The sequence below is a fragment of the Tachysurus fulvidraco genome, chromosome 23 (genome assembly GCF_022655615.1).
Source record: "Tachysurus fulvidraco isolate hzauxx_2018 chromosome 23, HZAU_PFXX_2.0, whole genome shotgun sequence".
NCBI lineage: Eukaryota > Metazoa > Chordata > Actinopteri > Siluriformes > Bagridae > Tachysurus > Tachysurus fulvidraco.
This window is the reverse complement of record NC_062540.1, coordinates 13,736,799-13,762,223: the sequence shown is the minus strand read 5'-3', so window position 1 is coordinate 13,762,223 and position 25,425 is coordinate 13,736,799. Positions and strand designations below refer to the sequence as shown.

The 25,425-nt window shown below is 40.1% G+C and overlaps 1 protein-coding gene across 4 annotated transcripts in view; it reads right to left on the bottom strand.

Annotated features, from left to right (window-relative positions):
- Positions 1-25,425, bottom strand: part of samd11 (sterile alpha motif domain containing 11) — a 55,486-nt gene that overhangs the window by 17,415 nt on the left and 12,646 nt on the right. For 3 of the 4 annotated variants that reach the window (XM_027170652.2, XM_027170650.2, XM_027170653.2), the window contains exons 3-5: positions 24,535-24,710; positions 13,409-13,521; positions 5,263-5,355 (exon numbers count right to left, since the gene is read on the bottom strand). In XM_027170652.2, the coding sequence (XP_027026453.2) occupies positions 5,263-5,355; positions 13,409-13,521; positions 24,535-24,710 (382 nt within the window). The remainder of the gene's footprint in view (positions 1-5,262; positions 5,356-13,408; positions 13,522-24,534; positions 24,711-25,425) is intronic. The other variant, XM_027170651.2, reaches the window with a different exon arrangement.

The window sequence follows — 25,425 nt, the reverse complement described above, 5'->3', positions numbered from 1 at the left end:
CACCTTGTCTTGTGTAAGCTGAGAAGTTGTGTTTTGACTATACCAGAGAATGCATGAAATGCATTCACAGTTTTCTTTGTTTGTGCACGTGTGTCAGTGTCTGTGTCTACAGGGAGCCATGACACCACTGCTGCATGACTAGGAGTCTAGATGTACACTTTACTCCAAGTTTCTATAACTGCATTTCATTCATTCATTCATTTTCTACCGCTTTATCCGAACTTCTCGGGTCACGAGGAGCCTGTGACTATCTCAGGCGTCATTGGGCATCAAGGTAGGATACACCCTGGACGGAGTGCCAACCCATCGCAGAGCACACACACACTCTCATTCACTCACACAATCACACACTATGGACAATTTTCCAGAGATGCCAATCAACCTACCATGCATGTCTTTGGACCGGGGGAGGAAACCGGAGTACCCGGAGGAAACCCCCGAGGCATGGGGAGAACATGCAAACTCCACACACACAAGGTGGAGGCGGGACTCAAACCCCCAACCCTGGAGGTGTGAGGCAAACATGCTAACCACTAAGCCACTGTGCCCCCTATAACTGCATTTCTCTCTTTTATTTACCTCTCACATTAAAGACTGCACCTGATGTTTCATACGCTGCATTTTTACTATGCTTGGGTGAAAGATCTCGGTTTGGAGCAGCGCCTGGGTCCGAGACCACACCCACATTTATACAGATATTTCTGAAAACATACATTACATTATATTGCACCTGAATTGACTGCTATCTTGGAACAAACCACAGACTTCTTGACTTTTTGTATTCAAATGTAAGCTTAAGTCCAACACATTTGAGAGATGTTTATGATATACTATCACTTGGTTGGAATGTTTATTTGCACATTTTATAGGTTTTTCATTTTTGATTGGACAGAGCATGGTTGTACCACAATGCCACTATTACATCTGTAAGTAGTTCTAGATAAGCGCATCGGTTTAATGATGTAAATGTAAATGCATAAGTTTATGTTCACTGCAGCAAATTTGCTTATCTGTAATCAAATTTAAACCCAAGATAGGCTTTTCCCCCACTATGACCTTGAAAACACTGTTAAAAAAGAAATGAGGTTAAAAATGGCAAACCTCTTATTTGACAACTCGCTCACTCATGGCTGCATCAAAGTCAAACGTTCCTGTTCATGCAAAATTTTTCTGCCTCCAGCTGGATCCCAGTATAGATGTACACCTATAGTCTTAATCTGATGCCCTGTAATCCTTTCTGGCAAGCTTTTGCAATAAAAAACAAAAAAAAAACTGTGTGCCAAGTAATCTGTATAATGTATTCATATTCAGCATTATTCATATTCAACATCCATCACAAGGATGTTTTTTTAAAAATAAAAGATGTAAAAAAGATGTAAAGAAAAATCTGTATATATATATATATATATATATATATATATATATATAGACAGGACCTGAAACTCATATACACCTACAAACAGATTTGCCCACCCACAACAGTAATCTAAACATAGATGACCGACAAGTGGCATTAGATCAGCAGAGACCTAAAATCACACTAATTTGATCACCCACTCTAAGCATCACTGTGTACTCAAGGCCTTCATGTTTATCACACCACCATGGGAAGCACCTGGGAGAGTGATGAGTTCGCAACTAGGACCTAAAAATATGACTGTGAGTAACGACAGCAATGTCTAAAAGCAGACGCGACATCGTCCTAATTCCTGGGTGTGGATATGTCATGTTAAATACAGTCATTCTACTTTAAGGGCCATGGTCCAAACAGCAAGACATTTCCATGTAGGAGTATAATGTGTGACGTTAAATGGAGCGTCGTAACATTATACCATGTCCGTGCACTCCGCTCACCCAGACATTCAGTCGTCTGGTTACTGTTTTTTAAATTCAATTATAATTACACTACTTTCAAATAGTGCCCCATTGCTCCCAAAGTTCTGTATGCATGCTAAACACAAACTATAAGAACCTTCAAATCAAGTAGAGGAAATGGAGGAAGTCATGCGTTTAGAGCACGGTGAGCACCCCCACCCAGCTCTGTGCTCTCAGCTTGAGCAGCTGACCTAATCTGAGCGGCAGGCGGTAAATCTGGCGCTCGGCTGCTGGGGGTATCAGCCTCGCTCTCACCTCCCAGTTGTGCCGTCTTGGCTGTCGGCATGGGCGCACATGCATGTGATTTGTGCTGCCCTAGAGAGATGGAGAAAAGGGGAGCGAGGAAGCACGAGCGAGAGAGAGAGAGAGAGAGAGAGAGAGAGAGAGAGAGAGACAGAGACAGAGAGAGAGAGAGAGAGAGAGAGAGAGAGAGAGAGAGAGAGAGAGAGAGAGAGATATGGGAAAGAGGGGAAGAAAAGGGAAAGAGAGAGAGAGAGAGAGAGAGAGAGAGAGAGAGAGAGAGAGAGAGAGAGAGAGAGAGAGCTCAACCATGGCTTCTCACACACCTCCACTTAGAAGAGGCAGAGAATATAGAAAAGAGAGTTATAGAAGATGAGAATTCAAATATACAGAAGTCATTTTTAATCTAAAGGTCTGCCAGTAATTACCCTGACACTCACGCATGCATTCACTTTAAATTTCAGAATATGAATACATTTCATTTACTTCATTTTAGTCCCAAGGGATTTTAAAATTCAGCACTCAACAGCTGTATATCTATCAGGACTCAGCAACTAGCAAACAGAAGTCCAGTGGATCAAGCAAAGTATTTCACTGAAACAAGCTGAGCAATCTAAAAAAATTAGCAAAAATGACCATAGGTCAACTATTTCAGTTTTTTCAACCTAATCCATCAGGACTTCTGCAGCAGATTCTCTGTTGAGACTTGTTGAAGCCAAATATGTTTATGTTAATTATTTCAATGCACACCAATAAAGGGAAGAGTTTTACAGGGTTTCACAGAAGTCGACAACCAAAGCTCATTCATTCATTCATTTTCTACCGCTTATCCAAACTTCTCGGGTCACAAGGAGCCTGTGCCTATCTCAGGCGTCATCAGGCATCAAGGCAGGATACACCCTGGACGGAGTGCCAACCCATCGCAGGAAACACACACTCTCATTCACTCACGCAATCACACACTACTGACAATTTTCCAGAGATGCCAATCAACCTACCATGCATGTCTTTGGACCGGGGGAGGAAACCAGAGTACCCAGAGGAAACCCCCGATGCATGGGGAGAACGTGCAAACTCCACACACAAGGCGGAGGCGGGAATCAAACCCCCAACCCTGGAGGTGTGAGGCGAACGTGTTAACCACTAAGCCACCGTGCCCCTGACAACAAAAGCTCAAAAGCTGAACTTGATAAAGAAGCATGTGCTGTTTCACTGGTAAAAGTATAAAATTCAATCTTACCTCTTCAGAACTCATGGCACTAGTCAAACAGGTTACATGAAGCACATGTAACCAGCTAGTTTTAACTAAACCTTTACAAATTGAAGCTGCATATCCCTAATGTATAGATTAGTCTGTATTACACAGCAGTGAGTGAGACACATGAGCGAATTCACATATAACTGACTTGACTGTGTGTCACAAACACATCATCACCTCCTGCTGTCACATACATAATGGAAAAATCCGCAGTGTTATGTTGGCTAGTGGTACTATGACAAATATATTAAAGCAAAGCAGTTCAGTCATAGACATAAATACGCATACTGAAACCATTAAGATACAAACGTGTTAAATGTGATTGTCAGTAACAATGAAGTAAACAAACCACATCCTGTGAATTTTAGGGTTTTTACATACATATTTTTAATTTCACCCTCGAATTAAAGATTTCATGAGGGAGTTCCTAAAAAGTTTAATAATAAACATTCAAATATGTTTCCCCAGTCATTTTAGAAAGGCATAGTGTTAGCTCACTAAATTCTCACTGGGGAGATTCCCCAAGATCTTTGCAGTAAAGTTCAGCAACATGTCACGTTTATGGAAGCTAGGGTTTATCTGCAATAGTACACCAGCTGTCAGAGAAACAGAAAAAAATAGTGCCGGGCCCGTCGGCGCTCCATCTGTGCTGACTAGTCCGATGGCAAAAGGTTATATTGGGTAGAGAACAAAGCATTTTGGTGTGAAGTAGACAGGCTGGGAAATTCAGTATTAGCTGCTGATTCATCACAGACAGTGGAGGAACTTGGCCTCCACCAAAAGACTGTGAGGTTGCACTAGTCTGATAACATCCACGCTATTAAACATTCTGCTTTTAAAAACAACACTAGAATAAATTCTGTATGTACATAAATAACACGTAAATTTCAACCCCCCCCCCCCCCATACAATAGGCAATAATTTTTGGAGCTTCCTCAGCTAGACTGTTTAGCATATTGTGAAAAAAAAAAAAATCCTGTATTCTTGTTATTTAAATGAAACTATTATTCCAATGTCCAAAAGCACATCAGATCACAGTGCAGTAGTTAGACAGTTTTGCAAAGTGTACTATATCCACTGTATCACACTCCTAGAAGACTCTTACAGTGCTGCATATTAAGGTGGCTCCCCCAGGAGAAAAAAAACCAACTTAGTCAGTCAAATGTCCATGTACAATGTCACAGTCTACTTAAAGAGTGTTCAAACTCGATACATATTAGTCACGTACATGCTTTTCAACTGTCTGTGATATAAAAATAAGAATAAAAAAGGAATAAAACAATAATAGTAATAAAAAATCAAAGGCTATATAATATACATCAGTAAGGAACAAAATACAGACAAAATGCAGACAGACAGTTTATCTTACACTTAAACTAGTTGAGTCTAGTGTGCTAGAGTAAAAAAAAAAGAGTCAAGCATGTCATTTGGCATAATGTCTATTATCGATATCAATAAGGCTATTGTATAATGATATTAGAAATCTTTTTTTTTTTAAAAATAATAGCATTTGCTAAATCTCAAGGATTTAGCTAGATTTTAACACTTATTATTACATTTATTTACAAATGCTCAGGCCTCTTTAACAGCAATCTCAACCAAAAGGCTTTCAGACTCCTAACACGGATTGAATGTGTTCGAGAAAACAGAGAATGTGAAAAGTAAAGTGAGTTTGTTTGTATAAATGAGTTCTTGTGTATGTATATGGGTGAAGTCTAAAAGGTGGAGGTGTGGAAGTCTGTGCCACAGCTACTCCTCCTCTCCTGTCACTCTATCCCACCCACTCCCTTTCCAATGTAAGGTTAAACAGCTCTGATTACATTGCACCACCTCCTTGGTTACACACACACACATACACACACGCACAGGTCTGCCTATGAGGCTCTTACCTTTGGGAGACACGCTGCGGGACTTCTTGCTGTCAGATGGGTACTCGCTACTGCTGCTCGGGGAATAGGCTCTCTTCTTGCTTAGAACGTCATCTGGAATAGAGGAGCAGAGCAGAGGAGTTCAGCACCGAGCCCAGGGGAAATGGAGCAAGGCTGCCTCTCTAGCTAGCACTCTAGCTACCTGAGTACATGCTGGAGCTGTGGGCGAGACGAAGAGCTGCCACAGCTCTGCCAGAGATGAGAGGGCCTTGTGCCAGCGCCGACGACAAATCTGTCTCTTACCAACACGCGCAGAGATTCGGTTTCTCTTTCTGTCACTCGCTCTCTCCTGTCTCGCACAAACACAATCCCTCCTCTCTTACACGCACTCTTTCTGTGTCTCCTCTTTCACCCTTGATCTCTACGTCTCTCCTAAGTTTACACAACCTAAACCTGGTCTAAATGTAGTGCACAGACTAAAAAAAACAAACAGGAGGGGGAAAAAATCAGACATCAAAACACTTTGTGGAAATTCTTATTCTAGTTTTTCAGACTCAGTTTGTTTACAGTCCATATAAACCTCACATCTTAGGCTAATCTCCCTTCCTCCCCCTCGCGCTCTCTTTAACTTTCTCTGCTCTCTTTTTCTGTTTACGTCTTCTCTCCCTCTTCCTCTTTCTCTCTCACACCCTTTGTGTTGAAGTCCTGAGGCTGTCTGCTCGAGCCCGGCGCAGCTCGTTGCTCATGTCTAGTGTACGATTACAGCACCCTCCTCCCCCAAAAGCGCATCTCAAATCAATATCCTGCTAATCATGCTGGCAGGGGCTGCTGAGAGCATGGTGCTGCATGCATGCAGGAAGGAAGAGACCGTTTGTCATTGCACTTTCTCTCACTCCATTTCTCTCTCTCTTTCTCTCTCTCTCTCTCTCTCTCTCTCTCTCTCTCTCTCTCTCTCTCGCGCTCTCTCTCTACTCAGCGCAAGCCGCAGATGCCTCTTCCTCTCATACTCTTTTGGGCTTTCATCGTCTTACGTTAATAATAGAAATGCTGCGACAAACTAGCCTCATACACTCTAATGAAGCACCTCAAATGCAGACTCTACATCCATCTAGATGTTCACACTTACAGCAGACTTAAATAAGACTAGATCCATAAAGGGCAACAAGCCACGGACACACTGGACCGCAATATGTCTGCAATCCAAATCCCACACACAAAAACACACAGACTTCACTATTGGTGCCAAACACCCTGATCACGGCTTCTCTCTCTCTCTCTCTCTCTCTCTCTCTCTCTCTCTCTCTCTCTCTCTCTCTCTCTCTCTCTCTCTCTCTCTCTCTCTCTCTCTCTCTCTCTGATAAGAGGGTCTGAATAAGAGGAATAAAAGGAGAGGAAAAAAAAGCAAGCCCATGCATGAAAAGACTTTTGGAGTGGAAGAGCAAGGTCTGGGAGGCTTTGTAAGAAACGCGTTGCACTAATGATGGCGTTTGATGTGTTTCCTGAAATGGAAGGCGGCCTATCCTTTTCTAGAGAGCGAAGGCTTTTTAATAGGCCTCTCTTCTGCTCTTTAGTCACATCACTCCCTTTTTCCACCTCTCTGAATTTCCAAAAGTCCTTCCCCCTCCATCCCTGAACATATCTAAACAGGAAGAATCTCATGTGCAGTGCAGCGTTTGCCCTCTGCTATTTTGCTTGGAGAAATTGGATATTTTTAGTTCAAATTGACAAAACTGTGTCGTCAAGCAGGACTGTTTACAACAAACCCAAGAAAGAGCAACCTCTGACTGAGTGGGTGCAAATGAGATATGTGGGTGCAAAGTGAGGAACTTTTAGTAGCACATGTTTGCAGAAACAGTGCAGCGGTATTATTACCAAAGAGTACTAGTCAATGGACTGAGTATGTATATAAGTACACTTGTATAATCAAATATGTGTATGAGTTAACTTATAACTCTGTCTTTCCCATTGGCCTTATCTACACTATCGGCCTCCCTGTTGCTCCTCTCCTTATCAGACCTCTTCTCTACCCAGCCATAACTTTGTGTCTCCTAAATCTCTCCATTTGCCAACAAGGGCATTGCCAGAGCAGAGCCATCCAATCTCATCCATATCCACCACTCAGTGCATTCTTATGCAGACTCGCAAAAACATTTGGTACAGAATCTAGACTCAATGTTAACATATTAAAAAAGAAACTCATGAAACAAGTTGTTGTTACTAGATAAGAAAATGTGCCAACTTTCTAATTTCATTTTATTCGATTAAAGTTTTGATTCATTTTCTATAGCTCTGACAGCAGTTCCGGCTATAATTCACATCACAGCACAGAAGAGTGGGGGAGTTTTCAAGACACTGGTCTTCTATTAATAAAATGAACAGCTGTTTTTGATGTTGTTGCTGTTGTTGTTGTTGTTGTTGTTTCTTTCATTAATATCAAGACAAGAAAAGTTGGTGACGGAACAACTGCTAGTGCTACTTATTTTATGGCATGCTACAAAAAAATATATAAATGGATAAAAGGCATTGTGGTATAAGAAGAGTAAAATGTTTTAATGTAAACTAAACTCTTTTGGAAGACCCTTTGTTTAAGACCCTTTGTTTCATTTCAGGCCACATCACACCACACTTGCTTAGACTCACTAGGTGCTACTTCAACTAACTTCTACTTAACAAGTAGAATTTATTTCTTAAGTAGAATTTATTTCACCACACTTATATTTTTCAAATTTCAGACAAAGCCAGTTCATGTACCGTGACATGTTAAAAAGCAGACAGAGCTCAGGATCAAAAGTCAGAGCTTAGAGCTGTGAGGCATCAATGCTAGCCACTGCACCAGTGTGTAGCCCAACAAGCTTTATATCATTAAACATTTATTAACTTAACAAGCATTCAAGCAGTAAAATGGGTTAAAAGAAGAATACAACTTGAATGTGTTTGTAAAGCCATTTCGGATTGTTTGGCATTACACTTAAAAATGGCATCTTTTTCTTTATTCCTTTGTTATATAATTCATATATGCACTTTATGAAAGACTAAATGAGACTTGTCACTGTCAGCCATGTTGGACTGGGATACATGCATAATAACCTCATGGTAATGGTAATGGTATCTAACACTGGAATGATTTGGAGGTGATTTAATTTAATTTCCATTTAATTTCCATTTTTTATTCTATTAACAGCATTAAATTTCCAACTGACGACACACCTTGATGCTTAATGAACTCAAATGAACCGTATACCCTCCATATATACACAAACTATTATTATTATTAAGTAAATAAGTTTATTATTTATAGGTATACTGAACATCCTGACAGTTTAGTGTGTATTTCAGGGCTGTTGTATATCCTACTGTTAAGGGTTAAAGAAAATACTTATAGATAAATTTAACTACAGCCATAGACACTACAGAGATAGAAGTTTGGCTGGCTTAAAGATGGGCAGAAGCCAAAGGTTGAAGCAAAGCTACATGCCCATGGCACCAACACAAGGCGAGCGGAGGAAGCCCGGCTCCACAGCACGCTCCCTCTGCTTTTAGCACTTGGCCCTCGTTCACATAATGCACTCAACAAAAGCAAAGAGTGGAGGGTCGGCATGCAGAGGAAGAGGACCTTATTCTGTACGGAGACTTGGAGGCGGGCAGCGGCGTTGACTCACACACTGCTTCTTCTGTTCCTTTGAGAAGAATTCAGTTCCCTACTCAGTTCAAACTCCTCTTTCCCCCAATATTTTAACTGTTGTCTCCCTTTTTTTTAACTGTTATGGTTTCAAAATATATCATTATATCCCCTCCGGTCCACACAGTCAATATAAGGAGACTATATGTAAGATACAAAAATAGGCCAGTTTGAATTCCTCATGAGTGTGTCAATACTACGGATACATTTAAATACATCTGCCTATAATATATTAAAGTATGGATGTTTCTTGACTGTCAGAAATGAATTGTGTCTTGCATAGCCTTCCAAAAGATACAGACGAACCCTAATTAGGAAGCTGTTTTATTAAGGATACAAAAGCGCTATGGATAGATTGTTTCATTTAAGGCTTTGCCTGTGCGTACATTGATTTTTTTATATTACACTTTCTATATGGTCAGATTTTTATCAAATAACTTTATGTTACATCATAGGTTCCCAAAACTAGTCCTGGAGTCCTGCACATTTAAATCCTGCACATTTAAATCCCACTAATCAGCCAATTAACAGACCTAATGTGGGTGTGTAGAACAGAGCATAACTGGGTGTACAGTATATCATGGTCAGGGTTGGTGTTATATCATAATATCTCAAATGTAACAAGAATTAGCCACATGTCTGTACTAAAAATGCAATAAGCCAGACTATGTTGGGCAGCCAGGTACTATATCAAAATGATCCATTATCCCAACATGATCCAAATCAATTTGGTTTTAATCAGATACGAGAAAGATCTGATACCAGAAAGATGCCAGAAAGAAAAATCAATAAAGGTTGAAGAGCTATAAATAGATAAATAAATGTCCAAATATCACAACAGGAAGGGTTTTCCCAGGTTGCCACTTGTATACAAATTAAAAGCAAAAGAATCAGCGGTCCAGCTCTTAGACAACAAAAACAGTGCAGAAGTAAACTAAGCAGAAAAATTGCAGCAGCAGTGATACAGTAAGCCCCAAGATCATTCAGCCTGCAGAGACGAGAGGAGAGGATGGGGAGAGAGGGATTCAGTAATGTCTGCCTGCCGCTGCCTTAGGGCCAGAGATCTAAAGGCAGAAAGCCTTTAAGACCAATTAAATGTTGCTTCTTAACACTGTGATGCTCAGATTTAGCACCAAACAGGGTGCACTGCCGCTGCCTAGTTTCACAATCCTGCCAGCTTGGGCTCCTGCATCGCACTACTCAAAGGCTATAGAAAATATAACAGGCTCTCTCTTTGTTTCTCTTACTTCTTCTTTTCCTTTCTTTCCCTCTGTGCTTGGGATAATCAGCCATTCTTTACAGGCACCATAGCACAGTCTCTACAACCACACTTAAACAACCTTTAACTTCTTCCTCTGCTCAATGAAAAAAGTGCAGGAAAGTAAGAGGATGTGAGAAAAGGACAGAGACATAAAGAGGAGGGATTTATTTAAGAAGGAGGTGTACCGTTTTACTCTCCTTTCCCCTTTTGCCACTCTTTTTCTGTCTCACTGTGGTCAGTGACAGGTTGAGCAGGCCAGACTCCTTAATTCCCTCTCCTTATTCCCTTAATCTGTCATCTTTATCAGGCAGGGGAAGTGGCGGGTGTTGCGGCGAAGCCACGGCCTCCAATCAATCTCCACATTACATCTGACAGAATGGTGCTAATAACTTATTGATCCTCCTGTTTGCGGGCCTCGACCAGGGCTTGAAAGGCTACCATTGATTGGCTGAAGGGGGAGAGAGCTGTGTGGCTCTTTCGCTAGCCTAGAAGATGCAATGCCACCTCCCTCGACTGCTGCTCTCCCGCTGAGAGCCTCAGGGGAGGACAGACAGAAAAAGAGAGAGAGATGGATAGAGAGAGAGAGAGAGAGAGAGAGAGAGAGAGAGAGAGAGAGAGAGAGAGAGAGAGAGAGAGAGAGAGAGAGAGAGAGAGAGAGAGGACAAAGAATACCGGGAGGAAAAAAACACAAAAGCAGTACGGACATAGGAGAAATAAAGAAAATTACGCCATGAGTAATTTCCGAGAAGAACCATGAAAAATATATTTGTAACCAACCCCCAGAGTGATCAAAAACAGAAATGCTGATAATAATTGCACTAGAAAATTTCATTATTTGGGTTTCCTCTCTCACACATGCTCACCAAGCATTTATAATTAAACAAAAAAAATAATAATAAAACACCTTATAAGGGTTTTACGGGCACACTGGTTTGACCACAAAGCCATGTTTAGGAGTCTACACAGGGAGCCAGACGATCTACTGGCGCCCCTGCCCTCCCCCCTCACTTGCTCCTCCTCTCCGTCCTCCCCCTCACTCGGTCGGCCGGCGGGATAGAAGGAGGAAAAGGAGAGAGAGTGCTGCCGAAGCTCCGTTGCTGGCTGAATGGGACTGACGCCTAGGTTGGCTCTCCTGTCTGACCCTCAGATTTAATTAACGGCCCTCTCTGTGGCGGCGGCCAACCAACCCTCCCACCCCCACCCCCACCCCTTCTCCGCCTGTCTTGCTCGACTCCGCTGCTGTCTGCTTTCCCCTGATACCACGCAGGACTCCAACCTGGCTTTATTTTTTCCCCTCCTTCTCCCTCTCCCTCTCCCCCGTCTCACTGGTTCCGTAACCGCATACCCACAGCAAGTCAGACTTGAAAGGAAGTGAAATAGACTGTGTGAAAGAAACAAAGAATTTTTTTAAAGCTGCTGGAGTCTCTCAGTTTAGCATAGAAAATGTGCACTTGGGTGTCCTTTGATCCTATTAGCAGGACAATATCAACATTTGTACCCCTAACCTTAATGCCTATGTGGCAAATACAATTCTGTGTTCAACAATAATAAACCCGGAACTAATATCTGTGACTAAGAAGTGTAACAAAACAAATTAATAGTTGTGTGTCTGCGTAGTTGCTGTGCCTATGCAACATAACTGTTGACATCATCCCCCCTTAGGCTCCTCTCCCACAGTCTAGGCCTGTCCTCATTAAAACCTTGATCTGACCCAAGGAAAAAGCACTCTTTAATTTCACTTGCAATAAAAATTTAAATAAGTGATTGGGCTAGCTTGTTTAGAGAGATGACACCACAAAAAAATCGCACAGAAGCATGGACATTTTCCCTCGACAAATCCCGATTCAGTCCTCTATAGTACATCCTCCCCAGCTATCACCACCATAATCTGTATTTGCATATTGGTATATGATTGGCTCTTTAATTTTACTTTACATTTTCAACACAAATTCTGACTAGGATTTTCAGCAATGCAATGTTTCTTAAAAAGAAATAAGAAACAGTAATAGATTTATTTTCTTTGACCAGAGTGTACACTCCAGAATGCACAGAAAATTAATTGGCTTCATATTCTACAAATTTTATGTTGAATTTAAGAATTCAATTCATAATTAAACTTATGGGAAAGTAGTCTTTTGAAATATCCAGCTTTTTAACCTGCTTTCCAGTCCAAACTGCCAGACCATTAAAATAACTATCTCTATAATCCGCTACAAATCACTGGGCCAAGACTGAAAGGATGCCATGATAAGACATAGTGACTTTTTATATGGGCATGATTATTGTACACTATTATAGGATATAGGATATGAAGTATTATTGATTTACATACATGCCATCCATATAAGTAAATGTTGAGTGCTATCAATTCTAATGATTTTCTTTTGTGATTTTCTTATAATGATTTTTCTTTTAACATCAAACCATATATATTGATGAATACAGTGAGATACCATCAATATTGTGATACATTATTTCCTAACACACTTTTCAGAGGTATTTTTTTTAAATCTTTTGAAACATTTTCGGTATCAATTACAAACAGGGGAAGCAAGAGGACATTTTGGATGTTTAGATTTCATAAAGTTAATCTTTAAAATGTAATTATTTATATAGTACAGTTAATTATTTTTACTTCATATTAATCAGCGTTTTTATATTTTAAATACAAAAGGAACACTTTTTAAAGATAATAATATATTTTAAATACTCTAGAAAGAAAAAAATCAGATTCTAATAGCTATTTCTTTTTTCTTGCTAGCAATTTGTTTTAAATAGTTTTACATAGTTCATAGACTACAGTATCGTAGAAATTGTTACATTTTCCATCTCTAGTTAGAAATATGTTTTACAGAAATGGAAAAGCAGCAAGGAAAATAATTAGATGCACATGCAAAACTACCCAGACAGAGATGCATGTACATGTAAGAAAGGTTTTGCATTAGAGCAACAAGAAGAAACAGGATTTAAACACAACACATGGTTGTTTAGCATAGTGAGGAGATAAAGAGGGGACAGCATTAAGTAATGGTCTAAAGATAGACACAATGGGATGAGTAATGAGCTTACATTGCCCAATTAAGCAAATTAACATTCACATTCAGATATTGGCAAGGCTTAATCATTGCAGAAACGACAAACTGTTTCACTAACAAGAGACATAGAGACAGAATTATCTGTATTTAATAAGTGAACTCACAACATTTTGAGCTCGAAATGTGTATTACCTGAGTGTGTGGATGTGAGGCTGATGTCAGAACAGGACTGGCCCTCAGGCATGCCGTGCTGTCGGGTATGGTGCAGGTTGGAGATGATCGTTGAGAGGTCACTGTCACGACTACTAAGAAAGATAAAGAGAAAGAGAAAGCGTGAACGAGACAGTGAATAGCAGCGGGGATTTCTAATCTCACTCATAACAAAGCATCACTTCACTTAGAAACTAACCACAACAACACGGAGAAATGACTCACAGCAAGCACTGCGCTAAAAGGAAGTCTAAACATCTTACGTTACGGTTGTCTTTTCAATTATTACAAAGTCTCAACATGCCACAAGATAAATGATCAACCCTCCCAGCTTGAAGTAATAAATGCAGCAGCGTTTTACACGAGACACAGCATACCTTCATCTACAGCAGCAATGTACAAAGTTACAAAACAATATCACAACAATCCCACAGTCAACACCCACACAGACACATTAGAAACACCTACACCACAGACACACAAAGCCTTAGCGATGGTCTTGCAGAGCACCGAGGTTATCTGTAATAGCCTTCCTCTCGTCGAGTAGAACCCTATACCTGACGCCGGTTTATTGTCTTTTGGATTTAACGTGTATAATAAGCCATGACAGGTCCCTGCATCAAGCAATTTCAACTCTCATCCTGTTTCATCTTCAGCCTTAAGATGTTCTAATAAACACATTCAGGGCTCCTAAGCAGTTTAGGAGCTTAAATTAAGTGATTATGGTTTTTAGCATCACCCCTCTGAAATGAATTAAGAGACCCAGAGAGTGAGCTGGGATAAACCATCGGAGGTAGCTGTCATTGCACAAAGGTAAACTGATAAGACTTGAATAGAAGTCAGAGTAGGCTCAAGGAGTGTAAACATCTGTTGAACATGGCTTTTAGGAATTGTTAGAGAAGCTACTATGGTACTGTATATCTGTTTATTGGAATTATAACTACCACACCTGGAAAAACGGCTTTAGCATAAACAAAGAATTTAACATTAACAATGAAAGACCTTAACTTCTTGTCAAATTAATCAGTCAAGCATATTATTTAATAATGTCTACAGTTATGTATACGAGGTGTATCAAACTCTACATTTTTGTAACAAGCCACATTACACCTTGGCCAATAAAAAAATAACAGAGTTTGGTAACTACAATGAAACTAATGAAACTGATTAAAAAAAGTAATGCACTTTTCCTGGATTCAGTGACTTCAATGGGTTAATCAACAAACTGCTTAAATTATGCTAATGACTGATGGACCCAGTGTAGTAGCTAGAACAAAGACAGACCCCCTTCCCATAACCTTGTTATTTTTGTTCCCACATTCCCCTTCTTGTCCTCTTCCTCAACCCAGCATGTTATGAACTCCACTTGGGCCACTAAAGAACCTATGGAGAAGGATAGAGGAAGTATGTCATGAGCGTATTTCAAAGCAATCTGATTATAACTCTGATCTCCTTATGCAGTATAACAATGTGGAATAGCCGATTAGAATTTAGCCAGCCATCAGACTCACATCTCTCAGTGCATGGCAGGCTGAGGCCCACGCTCACGATTTGGGAGGTCTCGGCAGCAATTTTAACGACCTGTCGCCAGCTACGGCGGCTCGTCTCGCCACCATGTTGCCGTAGCAGGCCGGTGGCCCCGCTGATTGTGGCAGCTGAAATGCTAGTTTTACAGTGCTCAGATTACAGGCTGCTCTCCGGTAATGTCAGCCTGTCACGCTTTCAGCAGGGCTACAGACAGTATGCCACAGGCAAAAGGAATTTCTTCTCATTCACCAAGCTGGCCTGACAATTCACTCGTCTTTCAGCTTTAGCACAGAACATAGGTTTACTGGTCATATCTGCCACTGCCAGTTTCCCACATTGAGCATTATGTGAATGAAGCTATATTTATGATGTAGAAATAGAAAGGCCTGAATATTTGAGAACAATAACAATGATGAGACATTGGCTATTAACTGGTTATAATTAGATTGTGGAACTTTTTAAAAAAGTTAATTTAAAAGAATTTCAAATGAAATACTGTACTGTAAAATTAAAAAAATTGTATTGCCCCTGTGTTTGAGTTTGTTGTGAACTCTTAAAGAAAAAATATTCACACACCTTCAACAGTATTGGATGTCACATTAATTTAGAAAACCGCAGGCCTTATAATTTTAAAATCTCAATTTGAATATTTTTAAATCATATACATTCATTCATGGATCTCTAGCAATATATATATATATATATATATATATATATATATATATATATATATATATAAAATTTATTTTATTTATTTTTATTGAAATGGCCATAACAATGATGGCTGAGGAAAGAGGAAAAACAAATGCATCCCTTCAGCCCATCCCCTGACTTTTATACTGATATGTGAAAAGCTTATTACAGCAAAAAATATTATTTCTTTACTCAAAACACTTTTTAAAACTGAAGTCTGCAAAGTGATGACGTTCTGCCCGGTAAATGACTGATGCATACATTTAACCTTTATATTAAAGGGCTACTCAGCACATACGTCTCTGCATCCCCCATGTCCTCCCAACGTCAGCAGTGCATTAGTCTACAGAAAATATGTCCAGCAGCTCTTGCCCTGGCAATTCACGCAAGTTATTATCCTTAAGCCAAGGTTCTGCTGTAAGCTCACTAAGCAAGGACGTTGTTAGCAAGGTAATTAGCACGCTTTTTCCTGGGTGGCCCCAGTAAGCGTAGAGCCGCTAATGAGGCCTTCCCCGTCCACCAGCCAAGGTCATAATCTGTGTCAGGGCTCATGATAACACCCAACAGCCTGAGTCAGCTATCCCAAACACACGCTGTGGAACAGACAGCTCCACTAAGGACATCAGTCTGTGATTAACACACACTGCAGACTATCTACATAATCTCACATTTAACCACTTGATAACTTTCATCTGTATAGCCAAATCGTCCCAGATATAACGATCAACATCCATGTTTATTTATTAGCAGGTTTGTTTGGAGGTTTATTTCTAACCAGACAAACCTTCAGTAATGTGTAAAATAATTACCTAACAGTAATTTATATATTCGTCTAAAAACAAACAGCCTAGTGTAACTGTGGAGTGGTGCAACAGAAAACCTTTGCCTTATTGCCAGGAGAGCCAGAAGCCAAGCAAAAACTAGATATGTCTTATTTATAGAAGAGATGGAATTTTCTCATAGACATGTATAAGCTAAAGTATGTGGAAGAAGGGAGATAGCACTTTTGTCAAAGTGTGTTACCGACCCCTGTGAAATATGTTGAAACTGGAAAGCAAACAAATTAAAGAGAAAATAGGGTTAAACAGACCTGTGTTTATTAATAATAACTATCCCTGGGATGTCATTTAATACTGATCTTCTATTTTTCTTCATTGACAGCTAAGCCAATAACTGATGATGATGATGATGATGATGATGATGATGATGAAAATAAGGATGATGATTATATATTAATCCATTGGGATAAATTTAAAAAAAATTCAAAAAAACTCCAGTTGAAGAGCCCTGAACTATAAACTTATTACAATTTGCTTTAGGTTGAAATGTATGTTATGAAATAGATGCTATGAAATGAGATACATGTTAAAAGCCTCATAGCTTCTGGAACTTTGCTTAAATCCTGAGCTTACAGTAGGTTACTGCCTGTATGTAGTTCCCTATGCCCAAAAACATGCATGTATGGATCAGCAATCTATTGCAATGGCTCAGTATATTCTCAGTTTTTCCAGGACAGGACCCAGGATAAAGTGGATACTGAAGATGAATGAATACTACTAATAATGAATAATTCAAAAGAAAATGCAAGCAAATGATCTCTAGTAAGCAGGTGGATATTGATGCAGGCCATCAAAAGCTAGATGACGCAAGCATCCAGTCTGTCTCACCTCCCACCTGAATCCTATATCAGAACTAAAGTAATGACAGGTGAATGTACCAATTTTAGATGCAGTTTGTGCAATAATGCAGTATATTTATGGGTTTGTGCAAGGTGCAATGAAAAACAACCTGAAGGCATCAAATGATGATCAAATCACTGAGAAAAGAAAACTGAATCACCACAGAAAGCAAGCAAAGAAATCTTCAGTGCCAAAAGGCTACGGTTTCAGGTCTCATGCAGCTGTGAGTGCTGCCAGCTGGGCCTCACGTGTGGCGGGGGGTATCGTGAAGCTTTGAAGCTGGATGAGAGCTGCACAGCACCTGGGCACAAGTTTGCTTGGCTCAACCAATTCCTGAGACTCAAACACTGCTGGCACATGGAGGAGAGAATGACTGCAAAAGCAAATAACAGGTTTTTGTGGAAAAAGCACAGGAAGAGAGACAGACAGCTCCTTTCTAAGAGCAGATAGCAGAGAATACAGAAGAGCTGCTGCTTTATTCAAAGGTCACAGTGAGACAGCAAGCAGAGGGGGCATCCTGATGCCCGGCCTGACACCGTTAATGAAAACACAACGGAGACAGCCTCACCATCAAACTCACACCAGCGCCCGCCTGCCACCTGCTGCCTCCTAACAAACCGGAATAAAAGGCTGGGAGTACAGCTAATGCAAAGATGTCAGAGAGAGTCTCACAACAAGACAACGCAGCACATGTGTTACTGTGGCACAGCCATTACCAGTGCACACTTTGCTATTTATTATTCAAGTTAAGCCGTTAGGTCTGGGCGAGGGTCACAAACTTTGAAATACTGTCTCTATTTCCTTTTCCTGTCTTTTTAAAAACTCTTTATTATTCTGATCACATCCAGACAGGACAGCAGCCTGCAACACAGGACACAGTAAACACAGGGTGTGGTAAATATACAGAAACGGTTACATAAATAAAACACTGCACAGCTCGTCCTTTTAAGTTTGTCTGTTGTTTCTCATCATATAACAACTTATAGAGGGTTAATATGCAGCAGCTCAGAAAAATATAGGATTTCTCAGTGCTGAGTGCTAATAGGCTTGTAGATATCTATAGCAAAGGGCAACACAGAGATGGAGATAATTGAGGAAATATTCAAACAGAAAGATTTGCTATTAGTGGGTGACATCTGTGATATAGATTACCTGTTTGGGTTGATGCAAAAGCTAAACAAAGTGCTATCCGTAGTGTTAATAAGCATCGCACAAATCTTTACATCGTTATTAGAGTACTTTTCCACTGATATAAATATAGTTACATATCTTTTTCCTCTTATTTTGCAAAATATGTTTTGGATTATGCAAATATAAAAAAATACAACAATGATGAAGCATTGAATCATTTTACTGAAGACTACAACTGATTGAGAGCTACACTGCTAATGCTAATGCTAGCAAAATAGTTACACACAATAATAAATAACTAAGAGCAATAAAAGGACATTTCTTATCTTGCACATTTCTGTTGTCAGTAATGAATTCCCTAATCTGTGTGTGAAGAAATTGCCAAATGTAATTCACAAAATGTATTAAAATAATAAATAAATAAAATTAGATTCTGTAAAAATCCCCTCAGCTGTCGATATTTTAAATTATTAAATTACAAATTATTTCAGATTTGTCCAAAGGAAATATTGCTATCTAGTACCAGCACTGGTACACTGTAGAATATACAGTATGGTCTTATATACAGGCATGAACCCAGCGTACAGGACATTAACCCACAAATCTAGTTATTATACTGTAAATTCACTAAGCACTGAATATTCTACGCTATTATATGCACAGATCTCTTGTTTGGTTTGTGCACTGTTAGTTTTTATAACCAGAAAGTTTTTTTCTTTATAACCAGTGTCGTTGGTCTTTGGACAGAGTCCTGCACACTGTAGAAGAGCCATGGCCACTAATTATGGCTTTAAGACGGAGATCTTTCCAGGAATCCTACAGCGCCATTCCCTCTTCCCAGCAGTCTACTGTTTGAAATCACATGTGGAAATGCCGTAACAAAGCGAATAAACGGACCACATGGCTGCATCACTGGTGGTCAAATTTTTAAACGCACCATTTCAAAAACTGCTGCAAGAAGTCCACTAAAGAGATCAAATAACTGTCCGTCTATGGTTTGATGAAATGAATGTCAAGATCATGAAAAAGACTGAAAAAAGAGAGTTTTTTTTAATTATCTTGAAATATGTTTTCAAAGATAATGGTTCACAAATTCACTGCTATACACCCGCTACCTTATAATTGCCTTCTACAGATTACAGAAGGAACAATAATGCAGACATTCTACAAAGCATAAGCAAAGCTCAGTCAGCTCAATACATACCACTGGACAGACGTAACACACTTGGTTGGTCCCCTAGCTTCTCCAGGTCTCTCCTGTTTTAGCTAACATCATATGGTTCCTTGTAATGCTAACCTCAGGTAACCCACAGCTTTTTCTCAAAAACACAATGTCAGAGAGGCCATCGTAGAAGCAGTACCTACGTTGAGAAAGGGTCAGCAGAGGGTTGTTTAATTTCCTTTACCACCTCTCTATTCCTCAATGGGAGGGTCTATTAGGATGGAATCAACCTCCCTCCTCCCATGACGCCTCTCTAATCCACTTACCCCATATTTGCTAAAGAAACTGTCCAGAAATTCAAACATAAATATTACAGGCCAGACTGTATGATCGACCCAAACGACTGGGACACTGACTGTATAAGGATGTGTAAAGAAAGTGAGGTGTGTGGACATTAAGGGAGTTGTTTTTAGAAGCTTCTAAACAGATATACCGTGTTACATAATCCATGGTGGTTAGTCAGTAATTACCCAGACAACCAGTCAGCACTTCTCAATCAGCCATGGTGTTGACAATGTGACAGAGTGCACAAGGAGGCTTGAGGAAATGTCTGACCAGGATGTTACTGCAGGTTATCAGGATTCCAAACTGGTTTAGATAAACTTGCATTTACCCACTGTTCCTTTATACAAAGTCTATATTTAAATGTTTAGACAATGAATCCTACTTCAGTGTTTCAGGTGCTTCATGCCCTGTATGGTTCAGAACTATATCTCCAGCCATATCATTCTCCAGAATAGTAGAATACTGAGAATCGAGTATCGTCAAAGTTCCCAAATTCTATTAAAAAACCTGCCATATCTTAGCAGTTCATGTTTCAGTCTGATGGCTAATAACATGTTAGCATTAAGCTGGTTAAATACCAAGTGTTCACTACACCACACTACACAAGCACTGGCAGACAAGGCCCTTACACTACAGTATATGATCTTTCATCTTTCAATTTCATGCCTGATGCAGAAAAACCTGCTTTCTATTAAAAAATAAACTTGAGAGGTCTTTATACAGCAGCTAAAAAATAAAAATCAGAGAAATAAAGTGAAGGAATAATTGGCAAAGTAGACAAAGACAGCAAGGATTGACCACTCTACAAAGCCCAGGCTTGCTACTGGTTACACTACAAGATTCATTGATGGGAATTTCATACATTCTTAGAAATATCAGTCGAACTGTTCACTGTAGACAAGTGGTCCTTACTGGGGCAGGTTCTGATTTGTCACCAAAATTAGACTATAACAGTCAAATCAAGGCTAAAATCATGTAGTGTGCATTTGGCATTAAAGATGACTTGGCATTAAAGGTGCATCGATGAGTTCAAATTCCAGCAATGCTACAGCCATTCATGGCTGGGAGCCCAAGAGGGCTAAACTTCTTGTGCTCTTAGGAAGTGAGGGATGGCATGCTCTCTCCACTCTCAATCACAACAAGACTAACCAGTCATGGATATCTGTGAGCTCATGTGGAAGTGGGAAGATAGGCAGTGGGCGCTTTCCTCTGAGGGAATTACGCTGCCCCGACATTGCTTGAGCAGCAGTTCAGAAAGATGCATACAGTTGGCTTCACATTCCTTGGTGGAAGTTTTTGTCTTCTCTGGTTTGATGCTGTGTTGTCATAGTGGAAAGATGCCTTATCTAAGAGAACTAGCAGGAAAATTGGAGGGAAAAGGTGTTTACAAAAACACTGACTTTTTGTTGTCCATTGGCATTTGTGCAAATCTAAACTAAATATTATGTTTTGAGATACCAGGTCAATAGGTTAATGTGGTAAGCAGAGATAAACCATTGACTATTTAGACCAGAAGGCATATAGGTGGACTGTTATACTCCAGATATATGAATAAGATTCCAAGTATAATGTCACCCAACACATCTACCACAATAACCCCAATTGCTTGTTGATAGGGCGTAAATACACTCACATATAAAACCAATTCTCCATTTTTCACCCATTGACGAAATTCAATTTGTTAAGACCCTTCACAACTCACTTACCCAGCCCCTGCTCAATGGAAATCAGATTGCATAGATTGAACATCCCATTATCTGTTTGGGTCAGATCCCTGTCTAAGTGAAGTGGGGATGAGGCGAAAGAAGCCCGGGCGAAACAGACGAAGAGACGAGGCTCCTCACAGTCCGCCGCCGTTAACTGGGTAAAAGCCCTCCATATTCGTCATAAGTGTTCTTTAAATTCATTAGCATCTTTAGGCGCTGGCGGAAGAAGCGCCGTGGGGGGGTGGAATCGCTTTAACAAGGTTAGACGGATCCTGTAATGCGTTATTGTTCAAGCGCTGTCCTCATCGTCGCAGACAGATTGTAGGCTGGAGTTAAGAGGGTGAGGCATAGTGAAGGGGTGACAGAGGGAAAACTTCTAAAAGCTACATAAAGACAAGACATATATCTTTTATATGTTTCATGGATATAAAGAAGCGGGTTGGTGATGTGCTCTGCGCAACATGCTGACCATCATCATCCATTTTTAAAAATGGGTTTAAGCTTGAGGGGTTGAAAACATTTATGGTGGATTTAATTTTTGAGGAGCCTAGAATGATCTTCATTGTGGCTTTGCTGAGAGGAAAATAGGCCTGTGAACCCTGTGTAGGATGTACGTACACATGTGATATGATATGCAAGAACATCTTCGTCTCCTGTAACAAACACAATCAGAAATGCTGGACAAATTCCCGCATGATTGTGAGTTTTACATCAAACGCTGTTAAAATAGAGCAAGGCCTTTTCCTTCTGTAACCTTTATCATTAGAAAAGAGGCGGCTTTTCTAAGACCAGAAAAAAACACCTACGCTGCAAACAGTGTCTAACACGCTAGTGATGCTTTATATCAAAAAACTAAAAATAGAAGCACATAGAATCGTAGACACAATACAGGCTGGAATAAATCGACTAGCAGGGTTATGCCACCCTGTTTTTCAAAAATAAAAATAATTAATTTCATTATTGGAATCAACCATCGACCATTCACTGATAACAAATGTCTTAAGGTGGGTTTTATTTTTACTTTTGTGGAACCAGCTCTACCAATGGTCACAGGACCATCCAGACTGTAGACTGGAGCAGTCTATCAGTGACAGTCATGTCATGTGATTACACAAAGGGAAAAAAACAGAAGGCAGAGGCTTTAAAAACAGGACAGAAATTTAGACCATCACTTGAGCTTTTTCCAGTCTTGTCCAGCTTCAGTGAACCTGTGATCAATATAGCCTTATTTTACTGTTGGTAAACCTGAAGTGTTGACTGCTGCTGTATTCCAGCTGCCTTAAGATTCAACATATTGTACCTTCTGTGTTGTTTTTCTGCCTCACAGATATAAAGAGTGATTATTTAAATGACCGTAGCATTCCTGTCAGCTCAAATCTGTCCAGCCATTCTCCTCTCCCAGCAAAGACATTCCACCCCGGCACAGCTTCTCCCTGGATGTTTTTTTTTTTCACGCCATACTATGTAAACCGTGAAGACCGTGTTTTGTTTCTGGGAATTCCTATGCCAGCCCACCTGGAAATAACATTCATACCCCCCTCCTGATGTTGGATGTAAACATGACAAAAATGCTTGACCAGATTCTGCATAATTTAATATATTTCCACTGCTGGATGAGCAGGTGCACAGGTGTACATTACAGTAAGACAGCCTTAAACTAGCAGTGCTAGCTTGGGCAACAATGCTCCAGCGATAAAAATAAAATTGACAGGAAGAGTCCTTGATGAGTACAAAGCCAGGCTTTGTAGCGTGTCCTTTAGGAAACAAGATCAGGTACTTTGACCAAAGTATAGTTGCTGGTTGTGGACTCTGCCATGGCTGACATCTGCTGTCTAACCATAAGCTGTAATATGTTCAGGCAGACTGAATTCACTATGAAAAAAACTAGAGCGTTTTAGTTATGGCTCTTACCCTATCACAGGCGTGTGTGTGCTATAATAGGCTCCCTTGAGCTTGTGTGTCTGGGAGCATGAGGAAAAAACCTACTTGTGGAAATTTAATGAGCACATTATTTTTTACCTTTTCTCACCCTAATTAAAGTTGTACTAATACTACATGATAAATCCGATGCATCAGTTTGTTAATCTTGCACATTTAATGTTATGTAGTTAACTCGTGTTCTTTGTACACTCATGGACAGTTGTGGATTTCTAAGGTTTGTATTTATTTTTATTACTTTAGTATTAGAAAAAACGAGTTCATAAAAAAGATTCAAAAAAGTACTAATGTCCAAAACGCACCAAAATACACTAATGAATATACGAATCATGTCTTTTTGACCTCAATGCAAGCACTTACTATGTTTCATTTTGCTTTTACACAGATGAAAGCGGTAACACAGTGACCCAGAAGAGTTATCAATCTGAAAGAGATCCATGGTGTAACAGCCCACTCTTCTAACTTGCTTTTTCAAAAGTTGTGCTGTCTGGGCAGCTGTCTCACTGCTACAACCATATCATCTCCGCTACACACACAAGGTGAGAAGTCCATGTGTTTATTTCTGTGTGTGGTCTGTGGGCTGCTGTCCATACCTATTTAAAGTCCCAGCAAGTCAAAGTGTGTGTGTGTGTGTGTGTGTGTGTGTGTGTGTGTGTGTGTGTGTGTGTGTGTGTGTGTGTGTGTGTGTGTGTGTGTGTGTGTGTGTGTGTGAGAGAGAGAGAGAGAGAGAGAGAGAGAGAGAGAGAGAGAGAGAGAGAGAGAGAGAGAGAGAGAGCATCTGTGCATCTGTGTACAGAGATAAGCTCTGAGTGTGTGTCTGTCTGCATACGAATGGGTGTGGATGTGGCAGTACAGGTCTCCTCTTTAACACTACTGTAGATATCTCTTTTGTAATCAGCATGAGGTGATGAGAGCACAGAAACTCACGTCTTTCTCATTGTAGTGTAGTGGAGCTCTTCTTCTTGCTTGATGTCAGCATGGTCTGTGCTGCTTCTCTCGCCACCCTCGCTCTCGTCGCTGCTAAAGACGGAGGCCAGCTCCTTCTTGGGTACGCGCGTTGGCGGCAGAGGGATGGTGCGTTTCTCAGCCAGACGCCCACGGTTCTGCAGAGGCACACAGGAGACACACACACTGAGAAGCTGAGGACAGGCCCAGACATCCACTGCATTCCCACACTTAAATGAGTTCAGCCAAAAGCCAAAAAGCAGACAAAGCGGTTGAGAAAAACAACACATGCTGGAATTATTACAAAAATATACATATATGTCCTCATGTTACTTCAAAATAGTCACAAGGAATGAATGTTGCAGCTTGCATATCAGGCTCCAAAAATGTGTACAAAGTTGATTCCAATTAATTCTATAATTTGTGAACTATTCTCACTACTCTACATTCCTGTGTGCGATACCAAACAACTTTCCTAATTGCCCAAGCATCATCCCAACCAAATCAAATACGCTGTCAGTGCATGCACCGTGTAACAAAACTAGACGTTATCTTTCTGTAATGGAGAGGTGAGTCAGGCGGCTTTAAAAAGACGGCAAAGTCTGTGACAGTGAGTCATGTCTAGAACAAGACCTTACAAATCGGATTAAAAATAATTAATAAGTAATCCATTACGTTAGCATCATTTCCAGCACATATTCCGTTGACTTACTACAGAACATTTGCTAATTTATGAACAATACTCAAAGTTGGCGTTGCGCATAGGCAATCAAGAAATTATCTAACAACAATTTACAATTAATGATTAAATGATAATAGTGAATGATAGATTCAAAGCATTGCTGCAATGGAAGAATTAAATCGAAAAATTTT